Below are 19,659 nucleotides of genomic sequence, written 5' to 3'. Positions count from 1 at the left end.
CAAGAGAAGGTTGGATGTGTATCTAGCTGGGGTAATGTAGGCCCAGCACTCTTTCCTGCTTATGCAGGGGGTCGGACTCGATGATCCATTGAGGTCCCTTCCGACCCTAGCATCTATGAATCTATGAATCTATGAATTATCTATAAAAAGTGCAATGGTAATGAAAAAATATATTGCATTTATTCTGGGCAAAGCAGGAACTTGCAGTCCATTACTACTATTTGTTTACTTTGCAGAAGGCACAGGGGCAATAAAGAATTTATCTTTATTGTGGTAGGGAGGGAGAACTGTGAAAATAGAACAGAAAAAAATTGGGAAAAAAATGCCTGTTCATACAAACTGCAAGCTCACTTCAATCAATGCACAACTTTTTTAAAAAGTTGTTTTCATGATCATTAGTACAAGTAATCTATTGTTCCTATGCTCATGAAAAGTGAAAGCCTCTCCAATGCTCACCAGATATCTGTTTGAATCATTCATATTTATTGATGGAAAATGTTCTCGGATGATGAAGTCTAGCAATGATCTGCCAAAAAAAAAGAGCATCAAGTGTTCTTTATGCAAAAGTGACATTTTTAGAACTGTTATACCAAGCAAGTGGTGGAACCACTCCTATTTTCCATATTTATGATCTGATCCCAAGTCCCCTGCAGTCAGAAAAAATAGTCTCCTCCTGATTTCAGTAGGCTTTGGATCAGGCACGTATATATTTTGTTAACAAGAGAAAATCTAACATTTGTTCATAAAACATTATTAGAAGCACTCATGTAGAATTTAAAACCTTTCTGAAGTGCTAAATTCTCAGAAGAGAGAACCATATAGTTTTATGGCCTGGAAAATAACATTTTGTGATTAAATTGTTGGCTTATAAAAAAAATAAGACAAAATTCCATCCCAAAATTTTCCGAAGAGAAAATGTTTATTGCCAAATTCAGAGCTGCTTGCCAGAGTCATTGTGGTTCCTTAAGTATTGTCTCCACGTATCCCAACCATGGATGCCATTCAGGCCCTCAGTGCATAGGCCTTGAATTTCTGCAAAACCATTCATAATGGCTGTGCATACACCCACCAAAAATATATACAGTTCAACCCAAGTCTTAGGGTATATACAGATATTCCATGTATGCCCAAAGAACAACTTTTCTCCTGGAACAAAAGGAGAGACACACAGATGTTTATGAGATTTCTTTTGGAAAAGAACAGGCTCTTCCACAAGAAGTTAGATTGGATACTCATTTCATCCACTACATCAAAAATCTACTACAAGACTTCAAATAATGGGGAAGGGAGAGTAAATCATTGTTATTCCTTGAATACCATTTTCACAGATCTCCAGTCTGTCAAATAAATGCCCAAAGAATCTTACTTATATAAAAACTGTAGAACTGCTCTCTCAAAGAGAGCATTTCAACTGAGTAAAAATGGACAACATAATTTTAGTGATGAGGAAACTACAGGGAATATTAAAAAGCATACAATTCCAATTGTCAGCCACAAATATAATTCCATTTTAAATCTTACATGCTTCTAGTGAATATATTGCAGGATACAGCTCCATTACTGTATTTATTCATATTATATTAAATAATTTCATATTTAAATTACATTACTTCCCACATACCAAAAAAGTCCTGTTGCATTAGCATTTTGCAAATGTAAGTGCTGAGGTTACAAAAATGTATACAACTGTTCAGCTAATGCAACTAATTACACATTAAGCATATGTGTCTGTTCCTACAGGATCGGGCCATAGAGATAAACACGTAAATCTATTAATCAGTGTTTCCTTAAAAGAAAATAGTAAAATCAGTTGAATCCCACCAAAAAAGTTTGTTTCCTAAGTTATGCATTCATATATATTTGACTTATATTAAAATGAACACAGATACTGTGAAAGTTTTGTTCCAACCTTTGTAAGTCCAGTTCCCCAGAATGAGCTAAAATTTCTAATGAACCTATGCGAAACCATGATTTAGCAACACGCAGGGCTACTGCACCTAGAACATAGACACATGTTAAATTTGAATAGATTATTAACAAATTAAGACATAAAAAAAACAACAGCAAATAATTACATATGCATTTTTGTATGTGGGAACATATAAACAGTACCCACACATACACAAACACAACTTGACACACATTAATTTCTCATATCAACATTTTAACATAAGGGGTGCATCCAGATGAGCAGGAACATGCATTTCCCAGGGGACAAGTAGCAGAGGCACACCTTGTGCTGCTGCTACTTGTCCCCAGGGAATGCCCATGCCAGGGACTCTGGCGTTCAGCAGGTTACCCCAGGTGGGGTATGGGAGGCTGGGGCCAGCAACTGTGCTGCCCCAGCAGCCTTACCTGGGGTCCTGGGGGCCTCTTGGAGCTGCAGCTGCAGCTCTCCTGCAGCAGGAAGCCTGGTTGGCAGCCAGAGTGTGGCTCCGGCCACCCAGGCTCCGGTTTGGGGCAGTGAGCACTGCCACTGTGTACGCCGCCCTGCTTTTTTTTTTGGCATGGGTATTTTTGACCCTGGGATCTCTTTGGGTCAAAAAAATCCCCCGTGCTGCAAAGTAATGATGAAGGGAATCCCTGTATGTGTGGTGTGTGGCGCCACAGATGGGTCTGCCGTGGCATGTACTGCATGTCCACACTCATCTGGACGCACCCAAGAAGTTTAATTTGCTTCAAAATGATTGACTATAAACCCATTTCAAAAAGATAAGGAGCTTCTGTAATAAACAGTGAACCTAATTTTCATCAGAGAAAGAAAATGTGATAAACAATGAGGGGAAAGACAGAAAGGTCAAAAGAAATGAACCAGAAGTAGAAGTGGCATCGTTTCAAAAGTGACTAGTAATTTAGTTATCTAATCATTTTGTAATTCTGACATAAAAGCATACAGATCAGTGGTTCTCAAACTTTTTCAATCAAAGGAACTCCTCATTAAACTCAAGGCACCCTTCAGAAAATGCCAGCTCTTAGTTTTCACTTGTTTTTTTTACTACAAAAAAAAATAGAGCTATTTGTTTGTTGCAAAGAATTCAGAAAGACTACATCAGGTCAGAATTTTTTTAACACTGTGGATTCCTATTTGAAATCTAGCCAGTGCATCACAAGCAGGGCTAACGAAGTGATACTTCCTCTCTACTTGGCACTGGTGAGACCCCAGCTGGGCGCTGCACTTCAAGAAAGTTGTGGAGAATCTTGAAAGGGTCCAGAGAAGGGCAACAAGAATGATTAAGGGCCTGGAGGACAAACCTTATAAGGAAAGACTAAGAGATCTTAGACTGTTCAGCCTGGGAAAGAGAAGACTGAGGGGGAACTTGGTGGCCGTCTGTAATTATACAAGGGATGAATATCGGGACCTGGGAGAAAAAACTGCTCACTAGGATGCCTCAGGGGAGGATAAGGATGGCTATAAACTGTCAGAGGATGGTTTCAGGTTAGATGTAAGAAGAACTTCTTTACGGTAAGGGTGACGAGAATCTGGAATAGACTTCCCAAGGAGGTGGTGCAGTCTCCAATTTGGAAGTCTTCAAGAGGAGACTAGACAGACACCTTGCTGGGATCATATGATCTCAGCAGTATTCCTGCCCAGAGCAGGGGGGTTGGACTCAATGATCTTTCAAGGTCCCTTCCAGCCCTTAATTTCTATGATTCTATGATCTCTGGGTTTATCTTGTAAATCATGTCTGTACATCTAAAAGTGCTAACATTGCGTGGCACCCCACAGCATGCTTAAAAGGATCTCAAGTCACCCCAGGGTGCCATGGCACCCTAGTTGAAAATCACTGGCAGACCAAAGGGTCAAGAAAATCCTTTTCAGCAAAAGCATCAATGGTGTCAAGAAATTAAAGCAAAAGGATGTTGCAGAATTGATATGGAAGGCCCCTGCCAACTAACTTAAGACACCAAAACTAAAAGGGAAAAAAACCCCTATAAAACAGGGGGTAAGAGGGAGAAGGATGCTTTGGGCATGTCTCTGTTCCAGGTTTTTTTTCCAGACATTTTCCAGGGGAAGATACTCCAAAATCTCCTCTTCTCATCATCATCACACTCCCTTCTACTGACACAGCTCTTTCTCCATGGAATCTATTTTTATTCAGAAAAAAAGCCATCAGAAAATTCAACTTCCTCTTTTCACAGGTCTTTTACACATCCCCAAGGAGGAACTTAATAGCAATAAATAAATCAAGTTCCTATGTTAAGTTATCAAAGCAGCTGTGATCCCCTCCTTCCACCCAGCAATCAGCACATTCAACCTCTCCCTTTTGCTAACTCTTCTTCCATCTATCTGTCTCAACAAGGGTTAAAATTTTATGCACCAATAATCAAGTCAAGTTTCTATGACTGGCCATGGGTGCTACCACTGTTGTGCTTTCCCCTACAAAAAAAAGTTCAGGTGATAGGCTAGAAAGTCCAAACATACCTTCTATGGGATCACAATGTCAAAATTCCCCCATCCTGTTTTGTTCCAGCAGTCTTATTTGAAAAACTACAGGTCTTTTGTATGATACATTTAATAAGGAAATCCCTTTAATGTACTGAATATAAAGCTCCAAGAGAATGCCATATATATTTTAATGGATCATACGAAAGTAGGGCTGGAAGGGAACTCACAAGAGCATATAGTCCAGCTCCCTGCTCAAGGCAGGATCACCCCTGACTAAACCACTCCAGCCAAGCATCTGTCCAAACTGCTCTTGAAAATATCCAAAGATTGCCAGTCCACAATTTTGCTTGGCAGCCTGTACAGTGCTTGACCACCCTCGAAGTCAGACATTTCCTCCAAATCTCCAACATAAATTTACTCTGATGCAGCTTGTAGTCCTGAGCCCTAGAACCACAGAGAGAAGTTCATCTCCATTTTCTCTATAATCCTAGCCAGTGCTGTAGCAAGGAGGGGGTGAGCGGGGTGACCGCCGCAGGCACCAAAACAAAGGGGCACCAACAGGTACTGCACTGCACATCCAGGGTGGGGCATGGCATGGAGCCACAAGTAGTTCAGTTGGGGGGGCATGGGGACAGGGGAAGGGCAGCTCCCACTGCCACGTCCACTCCAAGGCAAGCATGGGGGAGGGGGTGGGGACGCAGCGCATGTGCCCTGTGGATCTGTGCACAGGGTGTGGGCAGGCTGCAGCTGTGGGCTTTTCCCTGGGCACCAAACTTCGTTGTTATGGCACTGATCCTAGCCAACAGTTCCCAAAACTGTTTTTGTGCCTGTAATTATTCCATCCCAAGTGCAGGACTTCACGCTTCTTGTTGAATCTCACCTGATTGGTTGTGGACCACTTTTTCAGTCAATCTGGTCATTTTGGATCCTCGTCCTGCCCTCTAGAGGGTCTGCAGCTCCCCACAATTTGAGAGTTATCTACAAGTTTGTCAACTGTGCACTCAATCCCATTGTCCACATCTTTAATGAAGATGTTGAACAGTATCAGAGCATGGACACACCTCTGAGGAACCCCACTTGATGCCTTCTCCCAATTACACATTGAACCACTGCATGCTACTTGTCGACCACAAGTAGTCTGCAGTTCCAACTAGTTATGTTCCAACTAGTTATGCTTCCACCTTACAATACTTCCTTAGCTTGGTAATGAGAATGTCATAGGAGAGAGTGTAAGCAGCCTTGCTAAAGTCAAGGTACATCATGTCCACTGCTCTCTCCCCATTCCACAGAGCCTGTCACCTTATCACAGAAGGAAATCAGGTTGGTCAGCAAAGAGTTGCTCTTGGTGAATCCATGCTGGCTGTTCCTAATGACCTTGTTATCCTTTAGGTCGGGGTGGGCAAAAAGCGGCCTGCAGGCTAGACCAAGGTTGCCAAGGCATTTTGTCAGGCACATGGCAGGGCCTTTGGCCCTGCCCAACAGAGGCACAGGGGGCACCATGGGCCACAGTGTGTGAGGCTGGTCCCACTGCCTCAGGTATACAGTGGGGCGGGGGTGGTGTGCCAGCTGGATTCACTTCCCAGTAACCCACACAGCAGCAGCTCCTTCTGGCTGCCACTGCCAGACCCAGCCCTGCTACCTGGGCAACCCCTGCTCACCTGCCCTGCACTCACGCTAGGAGCAGCAGATTGAGTAGGCAGGCAGGGTCTCCATGGAGACCAGCTGGGACCCCCCGGAGGAAGGGTGCATGGCTAGACAGACAGGATGGGGACAAAGGTGGGTGGGAATTAGTGTCCAGGAGCAGGATGGGCAGGTGAGGTCAGGATCAGTGAGGCAGTGACAGCATGGGGTTGGGGTCTGGTGCAGAACCACGATCTGCTCCCAGCATGCCCCTGCCCATGAAACTGGTACCTGTCACAGAGATGTGCAGATGCTGGTTCCAGCCCACCCTTGGCCCCATCCCATTCACCTGGCCAAGTGTGGGGGACACTGAGGGAAGCTTTGGTGAGCTGTTGCAAGCAGAGCAGGTGCTGACCTGGCTCATGACAGCTCACTAAGGGGTGAGCTGGCCCAAATAGTTGCCCACCCCTGCTCTAGATGCTTCACAATAGATTTTTTGAGGACCTGATCCATTATCTTTCCAAGTATCAAGGTCAGGCAGACTGGTCTGTAGTTCCCCAGGCCTGATGGCCACTATACATGCACTTTTTCCAATCATAGTTTCATAGTAGCTAGAGTCAGGAGGGACCTGATCAGATCATCTAGCCTGACCCCCTGCCACAGGCAGGAATGAATGATGGGTTCACAAGACCCCAGACAGGTGATCATCTAACCTCTTTTTGAATTTACCCAAGGTAGGGGTGAGGACCACTTCCCTAGGAAGTTGGTTCCAGATTCTGGCCACCGTAACTGTAAAATATTGCCTTCTGATCTCTAACCTAAACCTATTCTCCATCAGCTTATTACTATTGTTCCTCATCACCCCAAATGGTCCTGTGGAGAATAGGGCTATTCCTATTTAATGATGATCTCCCTGAATGAGTTTGTAGGCAGCCACCAGGTCCTCCCTCAGCCTCCTCTTGCCAAGGCTGAATAGGTTCAGGTCCCTCAGTCTCTCCTCATAGGGCCTGTCCTGCTGCCCTCTCACCAAGCGGGTGGCCCTCCTCTGAACTCTGTCCAGGCTGCCCACATGCTTTTTAAAGTGCAGCGCCCAGTACTGGACGCAGTACTCTAATTGCGGCCTGACCAACATCACACAGAGGGGGAGTATCACCTCTCTAGACCGGCTTGAGATGCATCTTTGGATGCATGACAAGGTATGGCTGGCCTTGCTGGCTGTGGTCTGGCATTGGCAGCTCATGTTCATCTTGGAGTCAATAATGACTCCAAGATCCCTTTCCGCTTCTGTGCTTTCAAGGGAGGAACTCCCAAGCCTGTATGTATGCTGCGGATTCCTTCTTCCAAGGTGCAGCACCCTGCATTTGCCTACGTTGAACCCCATCCTATTCTCATCTGCCCACTTTTGTAGCCTGTCTAAATCTAGTTGCAGCCTCTCTCTCCCTTCAAGTGTGTACACCTCGTCCTACATCTTAGTGTCATCTGTAAACTTGGGCAACGTGCTTTCAACCCCCTTGTCCAAGTCACTGATGAAGATGTTAAACAGTGCGGGCCCGAGGACCGAGCCCTGGGAGATCCCACTGCTCACATCTCGCCAGGTTGAGTACGACCCATCCACCACTACTCTCTGTGTGCGCCCCATGAGCCAAGTTTTTACCCATCCAACTGTGTAGGCATCAATGCCACAGTTGCCTAATTTATTGATGAGAATGGGGTGAGAGACAGTGTCAAAGGCCTTCTTAAAGTCTAGAAAGACTACATCCACAGCAACACCATCATCCAAGGATTTAGGTACTTGGTCATAAAAAGCAGTCAGGTTGGTCAGATGGGCCCTGCCTTTGATGAACCCATGCTGATTGCCCCTGACCATGATCTCCCCTGCTGGCCCCCCACAGATGTGGCTCCTTTATGGTTCTCGCCAAGATCTTCCCGAGCACTGAGGTGAGGCTTATAGGCCTATAGTTCCTTGGGTCCTCCTTCCTCCCTTTCTTAAAAATTGGGACCACATTATCTGGTTTCCAGTCCTTCAGCACCTGGCCAGATGACCATGAATGCTCATACAGCCGGGCCAAGGGTTCCATGATGACCCCTGCCAGCTCCCTCAACAATCACCTGGGACCTCACCTAACCTCCACAAGTTCTCAAGAAGGACAGCTAATGGTTCTGAAATATCCTAGGGTACTGAAAGAATTGGCTGAAGTTATCTTCTATCTAGACCTGCTGACTTAAAAAGGAGTAAGAACTTCTTGTTCAAGTAGGTATATCCACAGTAAAGGTGACCCTACAATCACTTCAAAAGATTGAGACCAAAAATGACAGAAACTGCCACACAGGTTACATTGAATTGCTGTTCCTATATAAAAACAACAAAGATACAGCTCTCCAAAGCCCTGAGGGCCAAGATTGTGCCTTCCTTTGCCCATGCATATGGATGATGCCTGACGCATTGTGAGCATGGCTGGAATGCAAAGAAAACGTGGAATAGCTGCAAAAGCACAGAAGGGGTTTTAGAGTTCCTGCTCTTATATCTATTCTTTGCCACTTTGCAGTAGTCTCCAGTCTAAGATACATGCAGGATGACGAATTCTGCTCAACTATTATAAAAAACATTAGGTAAACTAAGCCTTTTGTTTAAAGACCATGGTCCCAGCTTTTGATGCTTTCATATACTACCCGAAGTTGAAAAATAAATATTTTACTGTCCCTCTGTATACAGTATCGGGCCTATTTTTAACTATAATAGGGAAAATCCTCAGCACTACATTAACATCAGTTCACTCACTCCCACAGAGGAAGGAATGGATTGATCAACCAGGTAGGCTGGTTTCCAGTGTTTGTACCAGCCATTCCACCCCTTTCAGAACAGGTTTACTTTGGCTAGTTTCTAAGGTGAAAATCTGCACTGCCTTCTACAAGTCTACACAATACAGGGGTAAGATCATGGATGGCCAATGCAATGAGCACTCTCAGCATTGCTAATATCTATGCAACTGCACCAATTTAAATGCAAAGGTGGCAGATTTCCCCAGTACTGCTAGGTTGGGCTTTTGCAATCACATTATAAAAAAGAAGAGACTCGCAGGTCAGATGAACTACAACAGTGGGGGCCAAACTTCTGGCAAATCAGCTACAGACCCTTTTCGACTGCTACGTTGATTCCCTTTCCTTGCCTGACTTGCTGCTCTGCTTCTTTCTCTATGCTTCCTGCTTAATCTGCAGGATCAAAGGGGCTGCCTGTGCCACCTGTAGCACCCATGCTGCAGGTTGGCCACACCTGCACTATAACAGCAGTCTTATCCACAGCCACAATTTTAATTAAATTAAATTAATTAATTTATCTTAATTTTGATAAATTAAGAAACATTTGAGCACTTATTTTCTCAGAGGAGGTGTAACATTTAAATGAGGACTCTTTATGCACTCAACATGTCTGTCATAAAAAATATGGGAGACTGCAAGTATACAATGCATAAAAATCAATGAAGAATGGAGCCACAATGTTGCACTATATTATTTTAAGAACCACTGACTACCTCTTTCTTTCTTAACATTTCCGTTGTAAAACTGGTCTCTCCACACTTCATCATCACTTACAACCAAGCTGTAAGAAAGAAGAAATGAAACATTAAACTGTGAAAAAAAATTTATATCCCAACCAGTCAGACTTTATAATCCTACTTCATTTAAAAAAAAAGAAAGAAAAGATAAATAATTGTTGGACAACAAATGATGCATACAGGCAGTGAAGAGGGGGTACATGTTATTAGCAAAAAGCGTTCATCATACTTGCATGTTCTCCATCCCCACAAGCCATCCTTTTATCTGCACTATCTTGTCATAATCACAAGCTGTGCATTCTCATGGGCAAGGATTGTTTAGGGGGGGTTTTTAGTTCTTGATGTAGAGCACTCACAACAGCAAGGGCCCTGATCATCCATTGGTGCTATTTTAATATAAATATTAGGCTCAAACTTGCAGTATATTAACGAAAAATTAAAAACTAAAATATAAAAAGGAATTGTGATGAAGGTTCCTATATTTATATGAACCAGTGGTATTGTACTAGAACTCTTCCAGGCACACTTGGGATCCTCTTTAGTAATCAGGAGCATAGCAGACAGTACAGTTCAAAGAAAGAATTAATTACACCTCTGCCTACTGAAAGAATGTACCAGCAGTGACTAGCAAGGTGAAAAAACTGGGTTTGCTTTGTAGCTAATTTTTGCCAGGCAGATATTTAACCCAGCCAGAGGTACAATATTTTCTCCCTTTTCCTGGGAGGAGGGCTGGGAAATCATAGAGTCTGGCAGATGGTCCCTTAACCCTGCAACTAGGCACAGAGAGGCTTATCTGGTTTGGGTACTGTTCTTTAATTTTTCCTTGCCAATGGACTGAAATAATAACTCATTCAGGATCCACAAATAACCAGATTTGGGTCTGTTAAAAACCCAGATATATTTCACTATCAAAAAAAAGGGAGAAATTCTGTTTTCTACTAGAACGCAGATGTGTAGTGTCTAGTTACACACAGACCTTGAACTGTTAGCTGATGGCTTCAGATATAATCTGAACGGTTGCTACTAACCATAAAGAGGAATCATCCAGATTGCTGAATAGGTAGAAGGGCAAAAAAATAAAAAGCTGAAGTTTGAGGTTTCCCTAAATAATTAAACTGCCTTTTCTTTCAAGATACAACTAGAAATGTTACAAATGTCTTTGCAGGAATATAAAAAGGAAACTAGAACCAATGGATCATTGCAGGAAAGAGAGGGATATAAATCAAATAATAAATATATTAATATAGAAATACATGAAATATTCAAATCCCATCTCACTGATACAGAGACGACTAAGTCCAAAAAAGTGGTCAGTATTTCCATATAGCTCAACTTTCCATCCAGTTCATAAGATTGGAAACCATCCAAAGTAGTTATAGATTCAACTATTTGTTTAAACTTTATTAAATAAACATTAACACACCTACCCTGCAACCCCCGACTGCCACAGACAAAAATCCACACTCGTCAACCAGTCTACAAGACCTAACCTTTCTAATAACCAAATAAATAGATTTAGCAATGTACCCTATAGGTCAATTATTTCAGACCAGTATTATTTTCAAAGTTTCAAGTCCAAGGGTGGGGGGGGCTCCAATATACCCAACCCCACCCTCCAGCACAGGCTGGGCAAACCCCAGATAGAACTCCCTCCCCCTTCTCCCCCTCCCATTCTGAAGACAGCACCAGAAATGTGGGGGAGCAGGAGGAGTGGGGCTAAGGGAGAGTGGCTGCAGGCATGCAGCTGCTCCAAACTGGAGCTCGATCCCTCAACCCCCCGGACCCGTCAGTGAATGACTCATGGGTCTGGGGGAATGATGTAATTCATGGCTCTTCCTGTGAAGCACCATGGGTTACAGTGGGGAGCTGCATGTCTGTCAGCATCCAAAATCAACTGGCTCAGCAAGCAAATACAAGTGTCTACATCTCCTGTTTTCAGACTGGTGCACTGACAGTTGGTGGGATGAATCTGGCTTAGGGGACTAGATTTCACCTTCCTAATGCTCCTGCTTTGGAATGCCCAACTCTTATGAATATAAGGAAAGTAAATTTTAATTTAGATATTTATTAGAAACAAACCAACCACAGAAGAAACATTCTGTGCAATGTGCCCAATGAAAGCTCCAATCTATAATTTCAACAGTGCCAAAAGAAGCTATTTCCCACATGTGGTACCACTGTAGTCGTAGACTGGAGCTTTCCTGTTGAGAACAGAGTATATGAAGTTAATGGAGTAAAAGTCTCTGCAGGGCATTCTTGGATAATTACATGGCCCTTTCGCACTTCTGCTAAGACTCAACAAGAACTCTGTAAACAAACTAGAACTGGTGAGACACGACTGCTCCCCATTGGGACAAATACAGATATCTGCTGGATTTCTTCAAATGAAAATTTGACAGAATAATTCTGAAAGGCTTCAAGCTCATGCAGACCTTTATGAGAGACTTCATTCTACCAACACCACTGAAAGTCCTAAACAGTTTGCCAACTACAATGGGATAAGGCATACTATGTATTTGGCAGAACTGGTACACAGTTAAATGAGTAATGTTTGAGACTGGTTTCTGAACTCAGCAATTTGTCAAGACAACAGCAAGGAAGGACATAACCTTGCCAGAGGCTTTCATGCTGATTTCTAGACAGACATGTGGATTTTCAGCAAATGTCGACACTTTGGGACCTTTTGTTGAAGTAAGTGAACAGACCTTCTAAAACATCATTTGCAAACACTGCACTCCAGCAGAGCAAATGTGTTAAAATCAATGCTAGAGAGATTTGCAGACACTCTCCAAACATAGAAACCCCATGAAATTGCCCTGTGACAGCTGAGTACAAAGTATTTGCCACAGAATATTTACTTTCTTAGAGTGAAATGGCTGAACCCCAGCCATTCAACTCACTTGGAATACAAAATAACAGTCCTAGACTCCCCCTACCACCTCCCCCCCAGCTTGTATTCAAGCAGAGTGGGTTTAATATAAAAATTTTTATGTGATCTGTTTGGGCTTTTTTTCCTGGGAGAGCACTAATAATAAACACCTGCTATTCTCTTAGATTTTATTCTGGGAATTATTTCCAACAAATTTAAAGGAAAAAATGGAAGAACTGAAAAACCAGTTGTGATCTCAAAAAGACACCACTCATTTAAAATTTTATTTCTGGTTAAAAATAATTTTCTTATCAATCTTTAAACTAATATATAAGATTACTGTAAATGAAATATAAGGATTCATTACTAATTAAAAATATGAAAAAAATAGCTTTTTTTTCCATGCACTTGCTTTGCATTTCTAACAATACCTGGGTAGATAGTCATTTTTTTCCTTTTTTCTGAATAGACTTACACAAGTGCTTACTTAGCTAAGTTCTGAATAGACTTACATAACTTTTATGCATAAATATATCATTGACTATTCAAATGTGTCAAGTTAAGCATGAGCATATGTAGTGGGGCACTGGGGTGTGCCTGCTCCTTTAAGGGGGCAAGCTGCCTGAGAGGGCACGTGCAGGTGGTCAAGTGGGCTAACGAGAAACTCACCTGACCGGAAGAGGACTCAGGCGGCAGCTATATAAACCCAGAGCCTGAACCGGTCAAGCAATCCCTCCCCAGCAGCGAGGAGCCCCTGACAGCAGACCAGCAGCCAGGCTCCTGAAGAGACTTAGATTTATTTAACCAATTCTGGAGGCCTGGGAACAGAGGACAGTTTACAGGGGGTTTACAGGCACATAGCCTTTGTTTTATGTTAAACCCCTAAAGGACTTGAGGTGTCTGCCAGAGGAGCGGCTGCGAGTGGGACCAGGGTTCTGAAAGCCTGAAGGAACGGCTGTGCAGGACCGGGGGTCTGAGGGCCCACGGGGGCCAGGGCTAGCAAGCTAGACTCTCATGGGCAGCTACAAGGTAAAGAGCTCTGTGCAGGAGGGCTCCTGAATGCACTGATATTTTACCTGTGGAACCCCAGTGAAGCTTGGGGAGCTCACAAGGCTAGCCCAGGGCTGGAAGGTATACTGGCATTGGAGGGAAGGAAAGGTTTGCCTTCTTAAAAGGACCTATAGTTTATGCTGCAGTTACACTGACACCCAGGAGGGGTGCGACCAGACAGGAGCCAGGAGCAGAGCAGACAGGGGCCAGGGCCCAAAATGGCCAAATGACACCTAGTACCTCAAGCCAGGTCTGATATAGTGGGCCCAGGCTAGAAGGCCTAGCTGAAAGGAAAAGGGCGGTGGTTGAGGAGACTAAAGACCAACAAGAGATCAACATTAGGATAACACCTGTGAGGCTTGGGGAGTGGTGCAGGGGAGGACTGGAGCCTTGTAATTAGCCCCCAAGGCTTTAGGTGCCCCGTGGGGCACAGTCAGCAAGAGTGGCCTCAAGAGTGAGGGGCCTGAGACCTAGGAATAATGTAGTGAGACTGGCAGTGTGCCAAGCAAACCCAGTGAGGGTCCAATTAGACTGGGGCTCATACCAAGGCCTGTGGGAAGCCTTGTTCTTAATATTATCAGTAATATCAATAATATCATCAAGGTGTGGTGGGCAAGAAGGGGCAGACCGGGCACAGTCGCGGCGTCACCAGGAGATGTAATGGCTGCCCCTGGGACTCTAACGCTGCTACAGCATATAAGACCTAATCAGATAGCAAATTCATCCTGCCCTTGGTGTCAAATTTTTATATAACAACAGTGAAGAGAAAAACACTTTTTTTAAAAAAAGAGAGAGGAAACTGTGGTTATAAGCCCATAAAAATTGGAAAAAGGAATTAGTATCAGAAATGGTTCTTCAGCTAATTTTAACCTATTTTTTAAAACTGACTACACTGTACGTTAAAGTAACTCTTTTTAAGACACCACTATTAACCTCACCTCATTTACCCATCACCAACTGTATATCACAAAAAAATTAATCAATTAGTAACGAGACCTAGAAATTATTAGGAAGTTTTGCCAATCTAACAAATGAAGGAGGTGTATTTTTGCCCCGGTTGTAGTGTGCATCCACAGAAAAATCATTAAGCCTGCTGCCAAGCCTCAATGATGCATTGTTCAGTGCAACAAAACTCAGCCCCAAAACTCAGTGTCATGGTACCTTTAAACATGAATGCTGTGAAAGAGAAAAGAGGAATACCTAGCAGCTCTGCTTGTTGGAATGCCAAGGTAGTGCATGGCTTCACTGCACAAAAATTCTCGCACAGAGGAACGAAGTACAGCTCTTCCATCACCATCCCTACAAAGAACAAAAAGATAGGCAACATTTGTCTTGTTTCTAAAATTTAAAGAGAAAAAAAATCAAACTTCTGTATGTATGGATTTAAGTATACTGTACCTAGAGTATGGTGTCTTTCCTGAGCCTTTTAGCTGTAGTTCCCACCTCTCACCATACCTATGAAAACAGTACTAGTGTTTTTAATGATACCACTACGATAGTTTCTAAGTGATATTTAGCTGAAACGTGGCTTGTGGATAATTCTGATATACCTGTTTGTATACACTCCAATCATGTGGGCTCTTCCATCACCAAGCTGACCTGCCCAGCTACCAAACTAAAAAAAATGAAAATTATGTGATTTTCCCCTTGTAATCATTTACAGTTGTTATGAGTCAGGGAATTGTTTACATTTAACAAACCCCTTAACAATGGGTGCGTCTACACGTGCCCTGACAGCACTGTTGCTACTGCGCCATCATTTAGTACTTCCTTTTGGAAGTGCCAGTGGCATGGTTCTGTTTAGCCACTACGTCACTGTAGCAATGTTTTATAGCAAGAAAGCATGTTGCTACAGTGATGTAGCTGCGGCATCACAGTTTGTGTCTGCCAATGCTACACCAATGTAGCATCTCATGTAGACACGCCCAATATAATGTTGTTCAGGTAGCAAATGCTTATTCAGTTTAGGATTTATAAATGTGAATAATCTTACTGAAGCTAATGTGTTTACTCAGTTATAAACCCTAGTGCAGGCAAGACGCATTTGCAGGATCAAACTATACCATAACATTTCCAAAAGGAAGAAAAATGAAGAGGGAAATGAAAAAACACAGCAAAAGAAACTGAGCAATACTAGTAATAAAAATTCTCTCTCTTTGGCTTCTGTCTATTTAAATACAGATATGGCTCCTAATCCCACAGTATTCAAGTCTGACATCCAATGTCATTTTCTCACTGGAGATTACAGACCATGTTATACTATTCTTATTCCAGGAGCAGTCCCATTGATTTCAATGGGGTTTTGGACACCTTTCAAGCCTCTGAATGGATTATACTCACCATGGGCCACAACTTGGAGGTAGCCTCTGAGTGCACAACTCCCAAACCCTATTCTCAGTGGACAGTGGATAACACAAGGGTAAAAAAGACAGCTGCAGCAAGTAGGATAAGCAAACAAGAAGCTACAAACAAATATTAAAATTTCTGCCTGTAACAGGGAACCCTAACCCTGTTAGTAAGAGACAGAGTGGTCCCTTTAAGTCCAGAAGCTTCCAGTCATGGCCAGCTGGTCAAGTAGGGATTAACGCTCAAGCCCTGCAGCTGGTCAGGTGACAGGAAGAGGAAGGCCAGGACCCTACATATGGCAAGTGCAGAAGGCCAGAGGGGCAGCAGGGAGGTGGACTCCCAATGACTATGGTGCTGGTGCAGCAAGACTGTGCCATGTCCTGAGCCATCCTCATAGTCATCTAAAGTAAGCAGGCTTGTTGCCTCTCTTGTTTAACGTTACCACTGGTGACTTGGTTGAGGCTATTTGGGGAAGGAGGCGGCCTCATTGGGGGCCTGCTGCAGTGTGGGGACCCCAGCACCAGAGAGGGCACAGTATTCAGGGATGAGCTGACCCCAGCGCCAGAGAGGGCACAGTATTTGGGGGTGACTAGACCCCAGTGCCAGAGAGGGCACAGTATGCAGGGGTGAGTAGACTCCAGTGCCACAGGGGGGCAGAAGCCCGAGTGAGGTTTTGGGGTTTTTTTGAGCTAGAGCCTGGGAGTCAAACCCTGATTAGCAGGGGTGGGGTTTTGACTGATAGGCCTAGCTAGAGGAAAAGGGGTAGGCCCACAGTGGCCTAGACCCCAACATAAAGAGAAATTTACAAATACCATCTGTGAGGCTTGGGCTGTGGTGTAGGGGAGGAACGGAGCCACAGATAGCGCCCCCTGGCATCAAGGGATACAATGGGCAGCTTCCCGCTTAATTAACAGTAATTAATTAACAAGAAAGCATGGCAGGCAAGAAGGCAGGTGGTTGGCCCATAACAGGTGGGTGGGGCCACCAGTAGATGAACCCCAAGGAGGCCCCCGTTACACTTTATCTGTATACTTTTCCTTATATGAGATTCAGTCAAAAAGTAATGCTGCCTATTCTTTTTTTCCTTACTGAAACAATATGCAACCTGCATGGAAAATTTGTACATCACCACTGAACACACAGCTGTTTTTCAGCATAATCTCCTTCTCCTTCCATGACCTCTTTCCACCTTCAAACAAGAGCATGTATTCTGATATTGTAAGGACATTACTCTTGGCGCAAAGCCTGCCATCACTCTGTCATCCCAAAAATGCTGCCCTTGCAGTTCATCTTTCATCCGCTGGATTGTACAGAGGATGGAGTAACACAGTCAAACAATGGGACTGCCTCTGTAATGTGCAAGCTGGTGTGTGGGTCAGCCTTATTATACAGAAACGCCACCGCAGACATGTCTCTTCAGGGTTCTTTGCATGTGATATTTCAGTTTCTTCAGGGTCTTGACACAGACCTTTGTACGTCCCTTAGGCAAGAAGTCTACGGCTTGCTTAGATATCCATGGCTTGCTTAGAAGATAAAAATTAAGAGACATTATATTCTGACTTGCCCTCATACAAAGTACAACATTAAGTTACAATCTACCTCTTAACCGGCACTGACTTCTTTATAGATTTTCAAGGGATAATTCTGGTAGTAAAGGCCAAATTATGTAGGAGAAATACTATTACTGATACCTGGTGGCCTCCATATCTATGAGCCAGAGGAACAAATCCAAATACTACTTTCCCACCACTGACAAGCTGGAGAAAATCATCTGTTTCAGTGACAGACACATCAAGGTCCAAAATCTCTTCAAGAACTACCTGAGAAAAAGAAATTATTTGAAAATTACCAAAACTGCTAGAAGCAAGTTTTTTTTCTTTTTCCAAATAATGGTGTGTTGCTGAGTAAGACACCACTAAAATTAAGGTGGAATTTATGTGAGACATTTTGCATGCTCAATTTTTCTAATAATTTGTAAGAAATACATATTCATACAACAAAACCACTATATTCTAAAACCTAACCTTTGAAACGGCCACAAGAAGTACTCTGGATTTGAATGGAGTAGGGTAGGCAACTGAAAAAATGCAGTCTCTCACTTGACGAACATAGTTTTCCTGAACAGGATCAACTGGCAGAGTTGCTGGGGGGGGAAAAAAAGCAGTAAATCTTTAAAAAAAGAAATAAAATAATTGTAGGTGCATTACTATGGACAGAGTACTTCCTCTGAAGTTAAAAAAAATCAATATTTTCAAATGACTGAACAAGATCCAATAGCATCCAAAACCAAAACATATCCTTATTTTAGACACTGGGAACTGAATCCACAGCTGCATTCAGTGTAGTTGGAGGTGGGGGGGAGAAATAAAGGATATTACTTCTGATCCAACTCTTCCCACCCCCGCCAAAATAAATCTGGAATCCAGCTAGGCCCACACAACTCAGGGCTGCCTCAAATTACAGTCGATTGCATTAAAAGGCCATTTCAACAGCCAGGAACTGCCAGAGTACAGTAGTGTGAGAACCATGCCCAAAGGCACAGTCCAAGCCCCAATGCCCCGGTGCACAAGGGCAGACAGCAGTCAGTCCATACGCCAAGCGAGTCCACACACCAGCTTCAGGGTTGCTCTGCACAGTGCAAAGCAGTTAACAGAGGCAAGAGCCTCTGGCTCTTCCTGCACCATAACTTGTCTCCTCCAGCCTCCTCTATTCTTCTTTGCTTAGGGCTATTTCACATCCTCATTAGGGACAAAGAGGCCAGCAATAACATATTTTAAGACCCAGAACTGGCGGGGGATATATTAACATTTTCAAGAGATTTTCACTAGCAGCCATTTAGATATCCCTTACTAAATGTACCTCTGGTAAATTTGCCAGACGCATTTTTGCGAGAACAAAAAAAAATGTACAGCGGTTATTCATAAATTACTCCTAGCTCTTGAAGTTGGTTGCTAGAATCATTATTCAGTTCCCACTCTTGTGGGCGACTGCCAAAAAAAAATACCCTGCTGAGTTTGGGGGGGTTGTATTCCTACAGGCAATTTTAGTTTTTGAGAAGCCTCTCTCTGCCATGTGTTGCATGATGATGACATACCACTGTCTAGGTGCGAGAGCAAAAGTGTAGGGGATTAAAAATCAATCACCCGATTGCACAATCCAGGATGGCTTTGTCCCTGTACTGGGCAAATTGCTAAAGCAAACCCGAGACTGCAGGTGAGAGAGGAATGATGGAAAAAAATCCTGGTCGTGCCCTGTTCACACTCTTTCAGCTTCCCCTCTCCCACACAGGCCTCTTTGATGTGCCCTGGGAAAGTGGGCCAAAGGCTGCTAAGTAAAGTGAGATCTGGGGAGCCCCGAAGTGCACATCAAGCGATTACTGGGGACAACCAGAGAAGAAAGCGGGGATGGGGGTGAAGGTCAGAGGTTTAAAAGGAGTGCACCAAGAGGGTAAAGCAGCAGAGCAGTGCCCAGGGGCCCTTGAGCAAGTCGCCGCTGCCCAGTGAAGCTCTGGCCGGAGACTTGAGGGGACGAGGGACAGGAAGACGGCTCCGCAGTCCCCGGCCCCCCGGTACCAGCGTCCTTCTTGGGGAGGTAGGTGGCCTGCTCGGTTAGTGCCAGGAGGTGGGTGGGACCGGGGCCGTGGCCAGCCCAACCCGCAGGTCCTGGAGGAGGCGGTGAGGGAGCCGCAGGCCGAGGCAGCGCAAGCGCGCGTCTCCCGCTGTTCCAAGGGGCGGGTGTTGGGGTGCAGGGGCAGGGGGAGCTGCCCGAGCCGGCCCGCAGCGGGTGCCGGGGGCGCCGGTACCTGGGCGGCGGCCCCAGGAGAGCGGCGGCCC

General features: G+C 44.1%; 1 protein-coding gene across 1 annotated transcript in view; it reads right to left on the bottom strand.

The window, feature by feature from the left end:
* LOC109306073 (UPF0061 protein azo1574-like) overlaps positions 1–19,659 on the bottom strand; it is a gene marked incomplete at its 5' end in the record, with an annotated part of 45,876 nt that extends 26,217 nt beyond the window's left edge. The window contains 9 exons of the mRNA XM_019529360.1: positions 457–526; positions 1,910–1,997; positions 9,538–9,605; positions 14,681–14,779; positions 14,879–14,935; positions 15,031–15,095; positions 17,518–17,646; positions 17,851–17,969; positions 19,629–19,659. Coding sequence (XP_019384905.1) covers positions 457–526; positions 1,910–1,997; positions 9,538–9,605; positions 14,681–14,779; positions 14,879–14,935; positions 15,031–15,095; positions 17,518–17,646; positions 17,851–17,969; positions 19,629–19,659 — 726 coding nt within the window. The remainder of the gene's footprint in view (positions 1–456; positions 527–1,909; positions 1,998–9,537; positions 9,606–14,680; positions 14,780–14,878; positions 14,936–15,030; positions 15,096–17,517; positions 17,647–17,850; positions 17,970–19,628) is intronic.

The sequence above is a fragment of the Crocodylus porosus genome, unplaced genomic scaffold (genome assembly GCF_001723895.1).
Source record: "Crocodylus porosus isolate Cpor-Errol unplaced genomic scaffold, CroPor_comp1, whole genome shotgun sequence".
In the NCBI taxonomy this organism is placed as follows: domain Eukaryota; kingdom Metazoa; phylum Chordata; order Crocodylia; family Crocodylidae; genus Crocodylus; species Crocodylus porosus.
This window is presented reverse-complemented; position numbering and strand designations above follow the sequence as displayed.